This window comes from Nelusetta ayraudi, unplaced genomic scaffold (genome assembly GCF_046127955.1).
Source record: "Nelusetta ayraudi isolate G7.1 ecotype Tasmania unplaced genomic scaffold, CSIRO-AGI_Nayr_v1 ptg000076l, whole genome shotgun sequence".
In the NCBI taxonomy this organism is placed as follows: domain Eukaryota; kingdom Metazoa; phylum Chordata; class Actinopteri; order Tetraodontiformes; family Monacanthidae; genus Nelusetta; species Nelusetta ayraudi.
Window position 1 is genome coordinate 955,342 of NW_027466126.1, and position 18,884 is coordinate 974,225.

Below are 18,884 nucleotides of genomic sequence, written 5' to 3' on the forward strand. Positions count from 1 at the left end.
CTTTGATGATGTAAAGATTACACAGAAGACCAGAGAATTATTCATTTATATGCGGCATTACTTTCGACAGATTTTCAAAGTTCTAGCCACACGAGCTGCAGCCTGACAGGAAGGAGGAGAAGGAGGTGGTGGTGGAGGAGAGAGAGAGAGAGGGACGGAGGAATTGTTGCATGTTTAGCTACTGTAGTTTTCCTCAAGGATATCATTAGCTGGAATTCCGCCTTCAAATGGTAACCAGATGACAGCCCGTTTAAACACACACACATGCACAAACACACACACACATACACACACACAGACAACAGTGCTCACCATGCAGTTTTTACTCTTTTTTTAGTAATGTCTTCTCGCCATTTTCTAGATAAGCTGCTTGTGTCTGATAATATATGAGAAACTCTCTTAAACTATCTGTTTAACTGTAAATTCAGGTGTAAATAGAAAAAAAATACTTTCAAAGTGACCCTGAAGCCACAGTCAGTGGGGGGGTGGGGTGGGGGGTGGGGGGTAGAGGACGAAAGAATCGTCTCAGTAGTTGAAAGAGACTCTCTGTGTGTGTGTGAGAGAGAGAGAATAATGATGTTTGCAGGTAGTCACTCGTGCCGGGGAGATCAAAGGGAGGCGGAGCTGGTCCCCAGCCAGGGGACCTCTCACCTCGGGGGCCAGCCAGCACGAGCAGTGTGGACGTGACGAGGATGGCGGAGGAGGCCGGCTCAGGGCGCAGAGGAACACCCACGGACGGACAGAAAAAAATAAGAAAAGAAAATACCCACGGCTCCTTAGGCCGTTTTTTTTTTTTTTATTTTGTGTGTTTTTGAAGATGAGCGCGGACAGCTGCCGCAAGAACAACATGAGAGTGAGAGACCACATTATTTGATGCTTTAGTAAAAAGGCCAGATCGTCAAGACAGATCAGCCTTTATTGACTGTATTTAACACGGGCCACATTTTCTTACAAGTTGAAATACTTCCATTCATTCCAATGACTGCTCGCGCACTGAGGAGCCTGTGTGTGCGTTTCTTGGCAGGAGCCTGGCCAGATCATTTGGTGACCATGCTGCGGATTAATAAGAACATCAAAGTTGGGAGAGATTCTTTGGGCACTTTCAGAATTTCAAAAATCCTTTGCGAGCTGTTTTTTCGAGCGCACGTGCCGAGTCGGTGCGCTCATCTCCACGCCAGACATTGGTAAAAGACTTTGGCGAGAATCGCAAAGTTTCTGTTGCGGTGGCGGTGGCGGCGGCGGCGGCGCCGCCCACCCTCCATCCAAAGAGAAAACACATGCCGTCAGGTTGAAGTTTTACGACCCAGGCTCAACTGTGTTTTTCTATATGCATTGTTTTATGCGCTTGGGTGTGCATGTCAGCCCGAGGAGGAAGTTGACATACCCTTTTAGCATTCCATGGAAAGCACAGGTCACTGGGAGAGGCTACCTGGGATGCTCAGAGACGGGATGTGTCCTTTTTTTTGTTGTTTTACAAAGGCTCGCCACCACTTGAGCAGTTTTTTTTATTTTTTTGGGTGTGTTTTTTTTTAAGCCGCGTCTTGAGGACTAGGCGGGAAAAATGCAACAATATGTCGTCTCAAAAAGAATCACTTTTCAGACAATTTTACCAAAAAGGGTCAATGACTTGGGGTCAAATACCATTGTTGATCCATTCATAACAATGACCCTGCTTTTGGGGGAGAGCGGGAGGCGGTGGGGGTGTAAGTTAACGAGGAAGGAAAGTGTGGAAATGAGAGAAGCAAATGGGGATGGAAGCGCGGAGAATAGAAATGGAGAAGAATGATTATAGAACTTTCTCCGCGATGGCATAGAAAGTGGGGAGGCCGTCTTCCTGTCCCCTTGTGGCGCGCAACAATCCTGGTATGATGCTCATTTAGTCGCTCCATTGTTTCTCCGCGCTTATTTATGTTGCCCGGGCGCCCGGCCAAGAGCAATAAATTCAGAAGTGCCCCAGGGGCGGCATTACAGGACAGGTTGTCGAGGGCCGAGGAGAGGGCGAGCGAGTATGACAAGAAGATCGACTGGAAATGCGAGATGGAAACCAAGTGGGAAGCAGAGATACGCAGGCCGTAAACATATATTATCATAATATATGGGATATATGGAAAAATGTTGTTCTCCTGCCAACAAAACTAAAACTGCAGACCATATGTCCTGGTACTTTATGTTCCGTTATATATATAAAAATCAAAATTTGTACTACTATTGTAAATCAGCTAAACACCTTTTTGGTTATTTTTGCTGATTGACTGACTGATGATTACTGATTTTGTTGGGTTCATTATAATACTAAATATTCAACCATGAGTACTCAAGTTATTTGTGATTTAATTATATATATATATATATATTTTTTTTTAATGTCGGTGCCATTTGTGGATGTCATATGTTTCAGTTCACTGAAGATGTGCAATGTTATTTACAACAAATGGAAGACTGTATTTGCATCTGCAATAATGTTTGAGTTCAACTTTTTTTTTTTTTTTTAGTTCAGTTGTTTGGACTTTCACAGGAAGCAGAACCAACACCTTCATCCCCTTAGGATAAAACGCAGACGGCGTTGAGATTCTGCTGTCGGATGCTGAACTTGTTGGCCTCCATCATGACAGAAATTAAGCTGTAGTTTTTTATTCTGCAGGGCCTGGGGGGGAGAGGGGGGGGAGGGTGTAGCTGTGGATTTGCGCCATGTACCATGATGTCGACTTCAGTGCTTTTCATGTATGGCGCCGGGAAACCGACGGCAATAAGACGAGATTTAAAGCTGCCACGGTCAGGTACGGCGGATGACGGGTGATAAGAGGCGAAGACGTCGGGTCCTGACACCCGCGTCTCATTAACTAAGCGATCTGAGGCCGAGGCTACGGCAGAGCACCGACGGGCTGACGGGAGAAATCAAAGAAACTGGCGGGGTCTCGCTACAGGAGACAGAACCATTGTGGGATCAAAGTGTCAGAAAGAGGAATAAGACGGGGGGGAAAAAAAAGTTGTTAAGCCCCTACAGGAATGTAATCGCCCAACAAGCGAGGCTGAAGCAGCGGGATTTCCGGTGTTTACAGCTCCTGCGGCCTTCACGTCTCTCCGAATGATGAAAAAGACTTGTGTCACAGGCGCTCCGTTTCCGCGGCGCGGCAGTCAGTCACAACGTCTCCCCGGCGGGAGTCGGGGCCTCGGCGCTTCCTCGTTTGAGTGCGCGGCTCCCTCCGTCTGCGTCACGTTGCCGGCGGTGGACGATTTAACGACCCGAAGACGCTCCAGCCGCTCCAAACTTTTCTTGAAACAAACGTCGAGTGAGCGCAAAGTGCGGCCCAGTGGTCTCCCACAGGTGAGCGGACGTGAGGGTAAACAGGAGGGCAACGTGAACTCACCGGGCCAAAGACTTTGCGGTCCTCAGTCAACATGCGTGTGGTGTGTTTTCAGCTGGGGTGTATAATGTATTAGGAGGGGGGGGGGGGGGGGGGCAGTGAAGCATTATGCATTTGTTAACACTCCGGGAAATAAATATTTCACACTTGCAGAATGTGTTCACAGATCCCAGAAGGATCAAAAGATCTAAAGTCTGCAGAGCCTTTTTCTGCATCTTCCAGTCCTTCCAAGACACTGAACAGGAACAACTTGACACATGCGCGCTTCACATGTCAATCTGCCTTTTAAAAAAACCAGGGCCGATCTGTTCCTTTGGTCTTATTTTCTAGCTCTTCGTTGAATGCAAAACAATGACGCTGCTGCAGTAAAAACTGACCCAGCCAAATAACGTGACATCAGAAAGTCCTGCAACTTGGTCACAACTGTTGACTGAAATATCACAGGTTGTACATTTTCTTCCAGACAAAGAAGTAAAACGTTAACGTTAGCTGTGGCTTCATGGGATTGTATCTGGAAAATTACAACATACCAGTCATGATAAACAAAAGAGCAACGACGAGGGAAAGTTATTTTAATCAGATTCTTTCAGGACATGATTCAATTTGTACCAAAATGCCTCACTTAACTACTTAAGTGAATCCGCCCCCCGACCCCCTCCGCTCGCCCCACCTTTGATCCATGTATACGTGCTCACTATGATTCACAAGGCGGCGAGTCATTCACAATCTATTACACCGTATCCTGTGTGGAATCTGTCGCAGCATTTTCCCAAGGCACTCCTGGCTTTGATGCGTGCGGCCAGGTCTCCAGAGTGTCTCTCCCATGATTGGGGCCAGAGCGGCGCAGAGTTCCATTGGGAGTGGGGGAGAGGAGCGGTGGGGGGGGCGGCGAAGCAGTGTATGTGTGCGCTTAATAGAGTGCAGGAGCCAAAGCGGCAGCCGAGGCCGGGGACAATGGCAGGAAGAGAGCGCCGGGAGTGGGCTGCCGGTCACCGTGACCCCCTGGATATTGTTCTGCTGCCCGCCGACATTTGAGGGATGGTGGGGGGTGGGGGTGGGGGGGGGGGGGTAGGGGGGTAGAAGGATGACCGAGAGGGGAGGCCGGGGGGGCTGGGGGGGTGGAGGGGATTGGGGCGCCTCGGAGGAGATTGGCAAACGAGGAGGAGCGCCACGAAGAGAGAAGAAACAAAAAGATGAAGCTGGTTAAATAACGACGCTGGGTTGAATAATGAGAGAGGAATTCACAGCTAACTGACAGGTGACTGGCTGAGCAACGGCCCAAAAAAAATTCCCACCCCCTCCTCCCTGGGGGCGGCCTCTCTCCAGCGAGTCCTGCTCGGCAGCACGTACGCGTCCAGACACAGGAGCCGAGCCGTTTATAATATCTCAGGCCCAGACTCCGGCTTTGTTCCCCTGCTGGACGGCTTTGTTCGCATACAGCAGACCGGACGTCTCCGCAGTGACGGGTCACTCTCGCCTTCCCTGGTTGGCTCAACTCTTACTCTGCCCCCTCCGCTCCACTCCACTCCACCACCCCTCCTCCATCGCCGACGCCACTCTCGGGGGGCAATTCTTGGAAGTGGAATTCTTGGCATTGATTTATGAAAAATGTTGCAATACTTATTTAATGTGGACGGCCCGCAAGTTGGCGTTTTTCTTGATCCTTGGTGCCCTGCCATGGCAGAGAGTGTGTGTGTGTGTGTGTGTGTGTGTGTGTGTGTGCATATTTAGTTGAGTGCATACTAGGGATGTTAACGATCCATTATCAATTAATTCTTAATTATTATTGTAAATTAGTCGCAATTAATTAATTGAGCATTTTTACATGAGTAGTTAATATCACTATAACAGTGTAGTGGCAGGAAGCAGCAATTCACCAGTAGATACCATGATGGTCATAATATACCTACAGGTTACTTTTAAGCAACTTGTATTTTTTTAAGTTGAAATGTGACCCATTAGAAGTCAACTTAAAGTCAGAGGATGAATGTTGAGGGTGTTTCTGCTGTTCTCTAATGTGGAAATGGGTCACATTGGACCCTAAACATTATTTAAGGGTTAAATAATGTGTTGCTTACACAATTTTCATTGTAAAATTTAGGTTCTCAGGAAAAATCGCTGCTTATTAAGTAATCGTCAACTAACGATTAAACAGTTAATTGATGATTTGCATCCCTATATATGTGATATATGTGGAGTAGGAGGGACGGGTTTCCTTTGTTGCACGGCTCTTTTGCACGAGTTGCAATTTAGTTGTATGAAAAGTGCTCTAGAAATAAAATTTGATTTGATTTCACTGAATGTGGTTTGACCACAAAACCACCAGACGCAGGAAAAACACACTGCTTACACATCATCCAACACGCCAGTGCAATCACAATGAGGGTAGACGATGAGACTTTTACAGTCACTAACAGGCCAGACCCTCCTATTGGTGCAAGGAGCACCACTTAACAGCATCGCCACCCCGAGAGCACTGTTTAACTCAACTCTTGCCAAAGACAGCCGGCACTAAAGCGCAAACATCTTTCCCACCATTTCTGCCTTTTTTTTGGACTTTTAATGGGAAAAATTCTGCTCCATTCCCAGTTCTGACTCAAGTGCCGCCGGCTCGTTCTGCGGCTTTTTAAGAGCAGCTGTTACTACTTTTGTTACAACTAAAAGGATCCTGATGACACAATGTTTAGACCTCCTGAAAACACTTTAGATTGAAGCTTTCCAAGTTGGACCGGCGAGATTTTCCGCCGCGACGTCGAGAAAGCCGCGGCTGGCTTAGGTGTCACCGCAGAGACAACTGGAGAAAACGAGCCTCCAGTGTGATATTATTGATACCTAATAGCACCTAACAAAGAGTGTCGTGCAGTCAAACTGTGGGAATGTAGGCTGCAGTAAAATTTAAAAGCCTGCACAAATATTTCCATTGATACTTTGAAGTGACTGATTTACTTTGGTTGTTTTACTCATGTGTTACATCATCGTTTTGACAAACACGCAAACTTATGGGAAAGAACAGAAGGTCGCAATAGTCAGAGCAGCGAGTGTGTGTGTGTGTGTGTGTGTGTGTGTGTGCTAAAGCAGCGACCTCCAGTTCCAGGGTGTCAACAGAAAAGTCTCAGCCCACTGACTGACGCCTGCTCAGTGCACGCAATGACAACATCTTCAGCATGGAACACCGAGAATGGAAACATGTGTGTCACGTGGATGATGTTTAAATTTCCAAAGTGACACTGTTGCACACACACACACGCACGCGCGCGCACGCACACGCACACGCACACACACAAAGAAGCCGGTGACGTGCGAGAGTTTGCTCCTGCATCCCGTCGTCGGGATGCAGGAGGTGTCACAAACGCCCATGCGACGCAACAAGTTGACGCCTTTTCATGCACATAGAACAGATAGAGGTCTAAATTGCTATAGCAATGCGTGACCTTTAATCCCTTCATTTTACATACTTGAATATTTACACATATTCTTGGCTGATTTAGCGGCTTTACTCCAACAAAGTCCTATCGTCACATGGAGCCGTTAATGTGACACCTAGCGGGAGACCAAGCTCTGATTCCTCCTCTCTGACCCTGCAGGCTCCAGGTCTTTATAACCACCACCACCACCCTTCTCCCCCACCCACCCCCGAGGCCTGCAGGCTCATTGGACGTCCTGAGTGACATTCCAGGGAGGCCGACGGAGGCCAGAGTCTGAGGCTGGGAGGAGGAAGTCCTTTCCAACTGCGTCCCACACACACTCATACACAGGCAGGCACGCACGCAAGCACAAGCACGCGCAAACAAAATGCTTTCTACATCCCAGGGCTATTTGTGAGTCTATTCTGGCTCCTGGAGGGGAAGTGAGTGTTGGCTGAGCGTGTGGAACGCAGACAGAGATGACGTTGCGCCGCGGTACAGTAGTGGGTGGGGTGGGAGGGTGGACGGGGGGGCAAACTCTGCTCTCTCCTGGTTACGCTGATTGGAATTGTGTAACACGTATGGAACTACAGGCTGGATGTTTATATTTAAAAAAAAAAAATTTGAGAATGCATGGCATAACAAATCACACACACACACAACAGGAAGCCTGTCCTCTGCACTGCACAGGCACGACAACAGCTAACACTGTTGCGTTATGTGCTGCATATGCATATGCAGATGCATTTGTTTCCCTGCAAAGCAGTAAGCCTCCGCCGCTTGGAACAGTTTGCATGCTGACGTCGAGTTCCCTTTTCAAATCTGGACCTTGGACTGAAAACAGAAAGTTTCATTCAAAGGAGGACTGTTCTTCTGTTTAATTCAAAGGAGGACTGTTCAAAAGCCACGTCGTAGGGTCAGTCCAGAATAAAAGGGGATCAGCTGCATTGTAAAATGCAAATGTGAGACTTAAAAAAATGAGGAATGTAAAGAAGACTAAGATAAAGATGCATAAATACATATTATTATTAATACGATTCTTTTCTTTGAAAGTTCGATTTTCGATTTCGATTTTTGAAACTACGAAAGACAATGGAATAAACACAAATGAATCCTCCTGTGGATCAAGTGACAATCTTAACTGTCTTTCACCAAACATCTCTTTTAAAAATAATGATGAATGAATTAAGTGCAAATCTTTCACATTTTATAAAAAGGCACACAGCTCGGACGCATGCAAGACGAAAAACCACTTTAGGATTTTCCTTTATCTAAACATTGTCTTGACTAAAAAAAAATCTGATTTTGATTTAAAATCAATTAATCGCACAGCCATAACCAGTATGTATATATGTCAAAATGCATTCAGTGAAAATGTTCCCGCTCTGTGACTGTGACCTCACTGAGTCCCAGCACCTATACATACCCCAGAGTTTCTGACCCCATCGCTTTCGCTTCCCTGACTGAATGACCGGAAACAGCAAATCACAGCTGAGGAAGTATACAACGAGGAAGTAAATCTCGGCGGTGCAACTAAGCCCACGGTTGAAACACTACGAGGTCAGAAATGCGCCTCAGTTCAAAAGCCAGGAGGGGACGGAAAGAGGAAGACACGGAGGCTGAAACTCTGTGAATGGCCCGGAGGGGAGGGGAGGGGAGGGGAAGGAAGAGAGCGGGCTGAAATGAATGATATGAATGAACTCCGCCACCTCAGAGGCTTGCCAGGACAACACAATGGTTTTTATGTAGCGTTGAGAGAACAGAGTTTAAATCAGTGTGAAATTATTTGCACAATAAATCTTAATGTTTGTTTACACCCAATTAATTATGTTTACTTTTAACAGCGATATTAATTTAATGTGACCAGATTAAATAAATCAGCATAGTGTCATGACGACGTTCAACAACTGCTGTCTGCCTCAGAGTCTCAATCTGGGACTCCTGGGCTGCTGTGCATATATCTGGCCACAAGAGGTCAGTAAAGGATCCCAGTATGTTTTTATTTGGTTCAATGGCCAATTCTACCATTTAACCAGTAGATGTCACTATCCTATCATTTCCACGAGACTCGAGCACATACACGATGTACAGTCTGAACACTTGAGATGTGATTATGTTGTGTTGTGTTCTTCAGGTTACATTTCTCTACCAAACACAATTTATTTTGTGGCTTCCTATTCATGTTGCGAGTATTTTTGCGACAGGATTTCTGCGTACACACTTTATTATTTTAGTTGCAGTTCCCCCAAGACACCAGCAGAGGTCCCTATTTAACAACTGATGACTCATTAGCACTTTATTTATACAGGATTTGGTTTGTCAGGGTCCTTTGCATCAAAACCGTGTTAATCTCTATACAGATATTTTGGATGGATACACGTAGTTGGCCCTTGAGGAACTACTTGAAGAACTACTTACTTACTTCCTTCCTTACAAATGTTATGTTTTCTTTTGTTTTTTTGTCTTTTTGTTTATTTTTGTTCTGTTTTTTCAATGTATTGATTTATTGTCTGATATATGTCTGATAAACTACCTTCAAAGCTCGATTGGCAACCCAGCTGTTGGTCACCTGGATGGAGTGTGTGTGTGTGTGTGTGTGTGTGTGTGTGTGTGTGTGTGTGGGGGGGGGGGGGGCGGGGGGGGGGCCTTGACATCAATGCCATGATTGTGGAAATACTGTGTTTATTGCCCTTCTGTATAAAAATAAATAAATAAATAAAAAAGTATAAATAAAGTGATAAAAAACACAGTACTTACAGAGCGCAGATGTGGCAGAAATCTCTCTATGTCGTTCATGTCTATGCCGTCGTCCTCCTCAAACTTGTTCATCCTAAAGGAGAGGAACCATCAGGGAGAGACAGAGGGACACTCAATCATCAGGGCTCACACAGTGCCAGTGCCACAGGGACTGAGGCCGGAGCCGAATCTCACCCCTCTCTGTCTATGTGCGGCAGGTGCTTTGGCGTTCCTCTCAGGTGTTTCCTGTGGAAATGGCTGAAGTCGAGCTTCTCCGGCTGCACGTCCCAACCTGCACCCCTACAACCGAGAACAGCACACACGCAAATGTAAAAATAATGATAATTTAGTTTCAGACAATCTGTGTGATCCACATTCATCTGGATTCCATTAATTGTGAACTAATTTTCGACCCTGCATGGGCAGGTTTCCCCAGGTCGTATCAACACTGTGCGCTCAGCAGTGTCAACGTGGCCAGAATTTGCTGCGCAGTTGTTGCCATAGCAACCCGTCATCTCTCACTTTCCTTCTTTGCTTTTGTCAGGTTAATGTCTTGCGGGGAGCATAATTTAATCACAACACAGCAGAGAGTCGTCAATAAAAATGAGAACTTGTCACAGGTCCCTCTGGAAACGATGTGGCCACAGTTCAACCACACAACACACAGGTATCACTGACACCTACCCATGTGAGTCCATGGTGTTGGCAGCCCATATGTCTGTTCCCAGGATGTCAAAGGAGACGTCTCTGTTCCCATTCTGGACCGCATGAGGGGGGGAAAAAAACACCACTTGACACACTATACACAATAAAAATGTCTAACACCAGAGATCCATTACTGTGATATTCTAAAGACTTGATGCTAAACTACTTTAGACAACTGTGCAATAAAAATACACAGACAAAAGATGAACAATGGGAGGAGCTCAGACACAAAGAAGCATCAAAACACTGGATCTCAGTATCAGAGGATCAGATCTGTCCTCGGTTCAAACAGCAGCACGCATCACTGTACCTTGGCGGGGCCTCTGAACTGGTTGTTTCTGCCTCTGCTGCCAGAGCGTGAACCCGATCCCGGTCTGGAACCCGAACTGGGTCTGGAGCCCGTGCTGCCGTTGGAGCTGTGTTCCCACTCATCCTGCAGAGTACACAGAGGGGGAGATGAAACAAAAGCAAAGCGCATCGCATGGAAGAGGACCAAGAAACTCCCGAGAGTGGCAGCGGGTCAAAATCCCACAAAAAGATTGTGAAGAGCCTTTGGAAGACACACCAGTGAGTTGGATCCAAGCTAAATACTAAACAATTAACAGGTGTGTGTGTGTGTGTAAGCCTTTGACCCATTGGGAAGCAGTTCAAGTGGCGAGGGCTAAAATAAATAATTCTCTATTTGCTACTGTGATGCTTACTGACCTGAGTCAGGAAATGCATACTGGATCTTATGTGAGGTAATGAAGATGTCTGAATGTAATTACAGTGGATCCAGACAGTGTTCACAGCACTTTCTCCACACTTGTCCCAAAGGTCTACAGACTGCAGCTGAGTTTAAAAAAAAGTAGTTTTTTATTGCGATATTTAGGTTTGTTTGTTTTTTTTATTTGCAATTTGTTTGCAAAAATGTCTTTCTTCAAATTGACAGTATGGGGGTTTTTTGTATGGAATTTTGAAGGAGAAATGAATTCATACAGTCTGTAACAAAAAGTGGGAACATTTTAAGCGACGCACTGTAACTTTCTGTAACATCTGAACTCAACTCTAATGTCAGTGAACATGTTTTCTTGCCACGTGTGACCTTGGCTGCTTCTTTTGACAGCACTCCCCCTCCCGCAGGCCGCTCTAGTGGTCAAAGTGGACAATAACGCAAAAGCGCTGAAGGCATGACCAGTGAATTTGATCCCTAAATCTTTAATTCAGACCTTTCGATTGGCACCTCACCAACCCCCTCACATTCGCTGCTCTCTGCGAGCGTCTCCCCCGTCAACACTCACCACCTGGTGAATCACAGTCCAGACTCTCTGAGGAGCAATAAGGCTCTGAATCACTGCCGACAGCACAGTCAGAGCAGAGGAGGGCGCCGGCGGTGCGTGCACGCACGCATACCGCAGACATTTAACCGATTATCTGACTGATAATTTATTTAGGATTATTCCATTACAGCCTCTCAGTAGCCAGCGACATTTATTAAGGCGGTTCCTTCTTTTCCTGCAGCGCCCACCAGCGAGCGGACGCTGAGGGCTGGTCCCGCGGTCTCTTCTAATCAGTCACTCGAGCTGCAGTCAGAGACGGGCGGTCTGAGCAGAAGTGACAGAACAGAACTGAGAGCAGGGCAGACCCGTGTTTTGAATAATGAGACGCTCTGGCGGACGGAGGAGGTGAAGACGTGGAGGAGCAGCAACAGCAGCAGCAGTAGCTAGAGGGCGATGGAGGGACAGATGACTGTCGACTCCCATCTCCCAACATGAAACTGATCTGCACTGCAGAGACTAAGCACCAGCTCGTGGAGAGACTGGGGCCACTCCTCAAAGGTGTACGGTCAGAATCAGAAACCGCCACTTAGCTGCTTGGCTACTCATTAAAACTAACAGTGGGCTGAAGTGTTTGGACGAGACGTTGGAATTAAAAAAAAAAAAAAGAAGAAGACAAAACTGAACTTTATTGACACAGGACAGTTACAAGGAGAATTTAAAACAACGGCCATTCAGTCAAACAGGCTGATTGTTCAACATATGAAATGAAGGAGAAGCAGACTCACAGGCTTGAAGGAGCCCCTCCCCCTCGATGACGTCCAGCTTCCATCTTTCCTGTTGTTGCAGTCATCGGTCCACTGGAAGGATGAACGAGAGAGAGAGAAAGCGTCATTTTATTTCAATCAAAATGTGTTTATTCGAGACGTGCAAGGGCCAGTTTCAGCGCCGCTGTGTGCAGACATTCGGGTATTTCTGCGTTTACACCAGCGGCCACGGCCTTTTGCCTGCTGGAACTGGGGAGGGGGTCTCTTTAAACGCTGAAGCTCTGACCTGCGGCACTTTGCCACTGTTGTCCAACTCCAGCTCGCCGTCCGTCTTGTCTCCCAGCAGCCCCTGCACCTGGTACTCCAGCACGTAGCTGTCGATGAAGCGCTCTAGCTCTTCGATCTCCTGCGATCGCGTGCTTCCGGCTTCGGATGATGCCGACGCCACCGACGAGTTTTCCATGGCGGGCGGCCGGCACGGCAGCAGGTGGAAGGGGGAGGGAGGGAGGGAGGGAGGGAGGGAGAGAGGGAGGGAAGGAGGGAACGTGAGGGAAGGATGGAAGGGAGGAGAGTGACCTATAGGTGGGAGAATAAAAACATTGTGCGGGTTATTTATCTATTATCAATTCCATAAGTGGAGTCGGAGACTGCAGTTGTATGATTGTCGGGGAGATAAAAGACGGACCTGAGGTTTACAAGAGAGCTAGATTTGGTGTCAGATACCCAAAATAGGAAAACATGTGAAGACTTTGTTGCAATTTCCTGAGGCCAAAGCATCGACTCCTTCATCTTTTTTGGAAATATTCTTTATTCTTTCAGAGCAAAACACTGTGGGCTGCAGGCTGGAAATACCTCGACACATCGGCGGTTGTCACCCTTGCTCTTTTCTTACATCACGGAGGAATAAGCAACAACACCTCGCAACTGTGAACCTGCAGGGAGCCGTTTCAAAACACGTTTAAAAAGGGGGCAAAATGTTTCATAACCTTGCAGACACGTTTTTATTTTCGCTTTTCATATGACGCTTCGTACATATCAGCTTTTGGAATTTTATGAGGGAGTAATAAAAAGCCACAACCCAACAAGCCGTCGCTCACTATGGCTGATGACACATTGAACAGAACGAGCGTCTCACCTTGACCTCCCCACGCACAACTTTCCAACACTCAGAGGAACCGCGTGGCCTCTCTGCTCTCGCCAAACATCCACGTGAAGGACAGCAGCAGCAGAGACGATAGCATTTTCGCCATGGGTGTATCACAAGAACTAGATACCGGACTGGCAATATGGCAGCGTGCTGATTTCCCCCAGTGGCCACTGGAGGTACTGCAAGGTTCTGATTGGCCAAATAGATCATGTGAGTTACATAGCCGTGCTCTATGGACTCGTTAATGCGGAGGCCAAAAAACTTTTTCGGTGTATGCGCTGGGTGAGCAAACTTCATTGAAATGAACGGGCCGCCATCTTGGACTCTGGGGGTTTGGTTTTCGCAGATGGCGTCATCAAATCCATCCTTTAAAAAAAACAACAACCTCTGATTCATCCCTTCACATCCTAACCTCCCTCCATTCACACACTTCTCCGTGTTCATCTGCTTCCCCCCCCTCCAGTTCCGTCTCTCTCTCCCTCTCTCTCTGCAGTGAGATCAGCTGAGTGCCGGCCCACGCAGGGAGGCGCCGTCCCGTCCTGCCCGTTTGTCTTTTGCTACTAAGCTCCTTTACATCACGGCTTGATCGCCGGCCATGCAAAGAGGATTTATGGGTCCCTGTGCACGCAGAATGGTGTCCGCTGAGCTCCAGGCACTCGCTGGGAGCAGCCCTGTGCCTTTACAGCCAGCGAGTCAGCTGCAACCCTGAAGTCTATGTTTGGGCAGCAGACGAGTGGGCGGGCTCAAATGCCGACCGTAGGGGCGGGAGCTGCGCTGGGATGATTACTTTTAGGTAGCGCACTCGAAATCTGATCTTGAGTCAGCCGCAGGACAAACCTGGGACACTAAAACCTGGGACGTTGCACCACGTCACAATCCTCTAACTCGCTGTCTTCTGCTTCTTTCAAAGAGTGTTTATCACTAAAGGACGCAAGGCGCCCTCGTCAATACGCCCTCAACTGACCTACTGGGGTACCGATAGTATAATCCATAAGTGTAAATAGCATAATCGCCTCCATATATTGATTGAATGGGCTGGATTAAAAGGGGCGAACAACCTGAGTCTGATTAGCTCTGTGATTTACAACCAGCAGACTGTACAACTGACATTGTTCCGCTGCAGAACCACAAACAGTGTGCAAACAAGTGTAATCAGAAACATGAGGATACTTTCGCATGAAAAATCCAAAATAAATGCATAGTTGAAGTAGTTAGTAGTAGCCGTTGCAGGTTTTAAGAATCCACACTGACGCTGCAGCAGTGAACCGCTGGGTGACTGAACCGTCATATAGCATCTGCAGCTCAGCAGGCCGTCCTTCCTCCTGTCCTTGACATGTTGTATAGAATTACAGCCTGAGGGGAAACTCCTGGCCGCTCATATCGATCCATCCATTAGCGCAGCCCTCATCTGCTCTGTCAACCGTTGTTTGTCTCAGTCTCAGCCTCTCTCACACTTTCTGTTCTCTCCTCCTGTCCCCAAATTTACTCCTGTGTTCTTTTAACAGGAACTTGCACAGCTTTTTCTCTACTACGCCTGCTTTTGTTTTTAAACCTCTGACAGCTAATCCTAAACCTCAACATCTTCTATGAGTACGTCAATACTTCCATGAGCACTGTAGCACTTTATTACACTGTACGTCTTTGGTTTCATTGTGTTTCTCAGTCTATCTTAGCACAACTCCAACAAGAAACCCTGCTCTGGTCTTTGAAAAAAATAATAATGAAAGCAACTTAAGGAGCTTTCCATCACATAAAATGGGACCGTATCTCAATTTAAATTGCCACCTGAGTTGGTAATGGCACAATGTGGGGGGGTAACAGCAGTTTTATTTATTCCGGTATCACTTTATCAGTTTGATGTTCCCTGCGAGGACTTTATGACTTGAGCCAATAACATAAAGGGGCATCTGTGTGAAGCGTGTATGAGAAAAACAAACAAGGCCTGTAGGCCATCACTGCCTCAGTTTGAACCCAAACAGCATTATAACGGGTTTACCATGCTCTACACCGCAGAAATACTACCAATGTGGCTGAATCTTTAATCCCTGCACAAGAGACTTTACGATGATTAGTGCATGTGTTCACTATTTACAGGTATTTGCTGTCTCTTCTTATCCCACTTTCAACAAATGTGACAAACAGCTGTTGTATTTTCTACAAGCAACACAACAAACTGCGGGTTCGGATTTAGTATTCAAGCATCGTAATCACGTCGCTATCAGAAACTCTCAGCAATCGCGTGGAGTCAAATGGAGATATTCCATTAAATCAACACATCCCAAAAACACCTGTAACTGGAAGCAGGCCTAGAAATTTCATAAGGCCGAGTTGAGATAGAAGAAATTTGATGTTAGACAGCGTTATTTTTAGATTCACATACCCACAACCCTGGAAATTGAGTATGTGTGCTGCTGTTAGCAGTGACCCAGGGGGGTTTGAGCAGGCTGGGAACAGTGAGAGGAAGCGGCAGCGTTGATGGAGAACATCATTAGACCTGGATGCTGCCGGGATACGTGCAACAGCCTGCGTCACCGCAGACCAGTGGCGACAATGCAAAGCGTCATGAGCCACAGTGAAACTCATAAAGTCAAATCAGCAGAAAAGCTCAATGTTGCGGGTAAGGTAACATGTACTGAAGAAAAGTGACGTTCTGTATCATGAAGATCACTGTAATGCCGAGATGCAGACGGTAAACAGCCGGCAGTGATTTAGAGCTTTAGATAAAGTTACGTAACAAGCAAGCAGAGAGAACCGTGAGCCTTTAGGACCCAAACGGAGCCCAACGGGAGACCCCGTCTTTCCAGCGGGAGTCCAAGTCCATGCCCTCGGCCCACGCAGGGAGAGCCGCTAATGCGTCTAATCTGGTCTACCACCGACCAGCAGGATTCACAAAGTCGCAGGTTCATATAAATCTAAAGTGCAGTCATTATTTTTTTTTCTCCCCAGCAGCACGGCAAGCTCCAGACAAATTGTCCAGTTGACTCGCAATTACGAACAAAATTGATCGAGATCGTCGACAGCATGATTGCCTGCTCCTCATGGAAAAAAAACATACATTTTACTGCCTATTTAAAAGCTCCCAACGACGCAAGACCCAATGCGCCAGACCAGAGAGCGCCATTCCAGGTGCGGAGCTGTAACGTAATGGAGCAGACGGAAGAAGTAGAAAACAGCAGTCCCTGGACAGAGCAGGAAACTCATTGCCTCATTAGTCTGTGGGGAGAGAGCTGCATTCAAGCCATGGCCAGGCCATGTAGCGCAACAAGTCCATTTAGCTTTTGCCGCCGTCACAATTATATGACGTCACACACGGCACGCACTGGATGACACTTCCGCTCCGACGTCGTCGCTACAGCAACCTGTCACATCGGTCAATAATGTGGCCCAGTCTGAACACAGCCAGATCCCATTTGGACACCTGCGACAAACAGTGTGGACAGTCCGCCCTAAAAATCTCAGATTTGAGAAGGAATCTGATTTGAATCAGATTCACCTGCAGTCTGAAAGCAGCCATAAAGAACACGCTGGCTGCATGAACAGGTAACATTGTGGGTTTGCTCAGCTAAAATTAGCCATTGACTTGCAACAAAGCTTTTGTTCCCACCTCCCCATTCTGCTAAACGAGTGGCCGAGAGTTCGTGTGTTTACTCATTCAGTGGGAGGCTGACTGGCCTGAATCTGGGGGAGGAGCCTCGCCGAAGATAGCCTGAACATGCCAAAGGGGTGGGGGGGCCGGGCAGGGTGGGTGTATATTCTTTAGCTCTGTGTGTGTGTGTGTGTGTGTGTGTGTGTGTGTGTGTGTGTGTGTGTGTGAGTGAGTACATCTAAAACAATAGCCCCTATTGTTGCCCGTATGGGCCTTGTTGTGACCTAATAGGGCAGGACTGGGCACATGCAGGACTGCTGGTGCAGTGGCCTGACAGCACTATTCTGTCCAGATCTATACACATACAGAAAATACAGAATCCTGGCTAACAAGGGTGTCATTCAATGCCTGACAACATGTATGTGTGGATGGATGGATGCAGGGGTTCAGAGGCCTCAACGCCCGACAGAGACCAAACTGAAAAAAGGGAGGCGACAAAGGTTTTTGTGGCAGGGAGCTGAGGGCATTTCTGGTTCGGGCTGAACACATGACGGAACGACAAAACAGGGCTGAACAATCGCACGGCTTTGTGATCCTCACACATGGACCGTGTGTTTCTACTCCTGGCTCATGTTCTCAGACATCACCTGATGTTCCTGCTCTGACAGAGCGACCGCACGTCATCCCCCGTCGCCCCTCATGTGATTTCTTTCTCGCTCCTCGTCGCCCTCGTTCATCCAACGGCTCACAATTCAGACGCGGCGCCGAGGAGCAGCTCCCAGTGAAACGCCGACGCCAGATTGCAGCGTCGCAGGGCTGAGTCAGGTTGCTCCAGATTTTCCACAGGCGACTCCCACTTGCAGCAGAAGGTGCAGCTGTGTTTCCTTCACATCCTTGGCAAAATCGTATGCACATGACTAAACAGACAACCTAGTTTTCAAAGCAAGGTCCACATGCTGAAAACACCCAATGATAAAATTGCTTTATAAATAACCCTCTGGATTATTGAATCAGCATTTTGCTAAATCAGGATATTTGGACTTGGTAATGTGCACCATCAAGGACCCTATGCCGGTAGAGTGAAAAATGTATTGCATCCAATTCCTTCCGCAACACTCATCAGCAAGATCACTGCAAGCAAGGCTGCAAACAAGATCAGCAAATCTGCGGTTTGTTGATGCAGCGATCTTAAATGTGCAGAGCATATTTCTGGACAGATGTGATGATTTCTTTGTCTTCTACATCCACTTTTACTCATACATATACAAAACCCAAAGTCTGTCCGGCTTTACGCACTCGCTTCCTCACAAATCATTCACCACGTTGAATATTGCTTCTCTCGACTGTCTGAACACATTCCAGAGTAGGACCTGTCTGCACACAGTCTGCCAATGCTCCCAGGTGACGTTCATGAAAAAAGTGGCCTAAAAGACTTCAGGCCAAAGCTTTGCATTAATAGTTGTTTTTTTGTTTGTTTTTTTTAAACAACACGTGCGGACACCAGCGGACTGTATGGAAGATTCACTCTTCTTTCAGGCGTATTTACATTCAGCACCTGTTGAAATACAGTTTTGGATAACATGTATATACTGTATTGCCTTGCACAGCATTTAAAATACACACACAACACCTTTTTGTTTACCATACATGTTTGACTGATTTACTTTCAGAACGGGTATGAACGCCAGTAAATACATAACCTGACCTGACCAGACACTCGCTAGTCACACTGCCAAGTTAAATGCTAATCAAATAAGTAGAGGGTTTGAGATGACACACAAGCAAAACCTGATTTGCAGCAGGGTGCAATGTCTCACTGGCACATGCTTCTACTACAGGCGGCCTGAAAAAAAAAAGTATGCGCAGATATCCGGTAATAAAAAGGGAACACATTCTTCCTTCTGCTGGGCCATACAAA

At 46.9% G+C, this 18,884-nt stretch overlaps 1 protein-coding gene across 2 annotated transcripts in view; it reads right to left on the reverse strand.

Moving 5' to 3' along the window:
* ctif (CBP80/20-dependent translation initiation factor) overlaps window positions 1–18,884 on the reverse strand; it is a 38,987-nt gene that overhangs the window by 18,727 nt on the left and 1,376 nt on the right. For both annotated transcript variants that reach the window (XM_076043712.1, XM_076043713.1), the window contains exons 2-7: window positions 12,520–12,809; window positions 12,255–12,326; window positions 10,521–10,643; window positions 10,190–10,263; window positions 9,701–9,805; window positions 9,527–9,599 (exon numbers count right to left, since the gene is read on the reverse strand). In XM_076043712.1, the coding sequence (XP_075899827.1) occupies window positions 9,527–9,599; window positions 9,701–9,805; window positions 10,190–10,263; window positions 10,521–10,643; window positions 12,255–12,326; window positions 12,520–12,696 (624 nt within the window). In that variant the 5' untranslated portion in view covers window positions 12,697–12,809. The remainder of the gene's footprint in view (window positions 1–9,526; window positions 9,600–9,700; window positions 9,806–10,189; window positions 10,264–10,520; window positions 10,644–12,254; window positions 12,327–12,519; window positions 12,810–18,884) is intronic.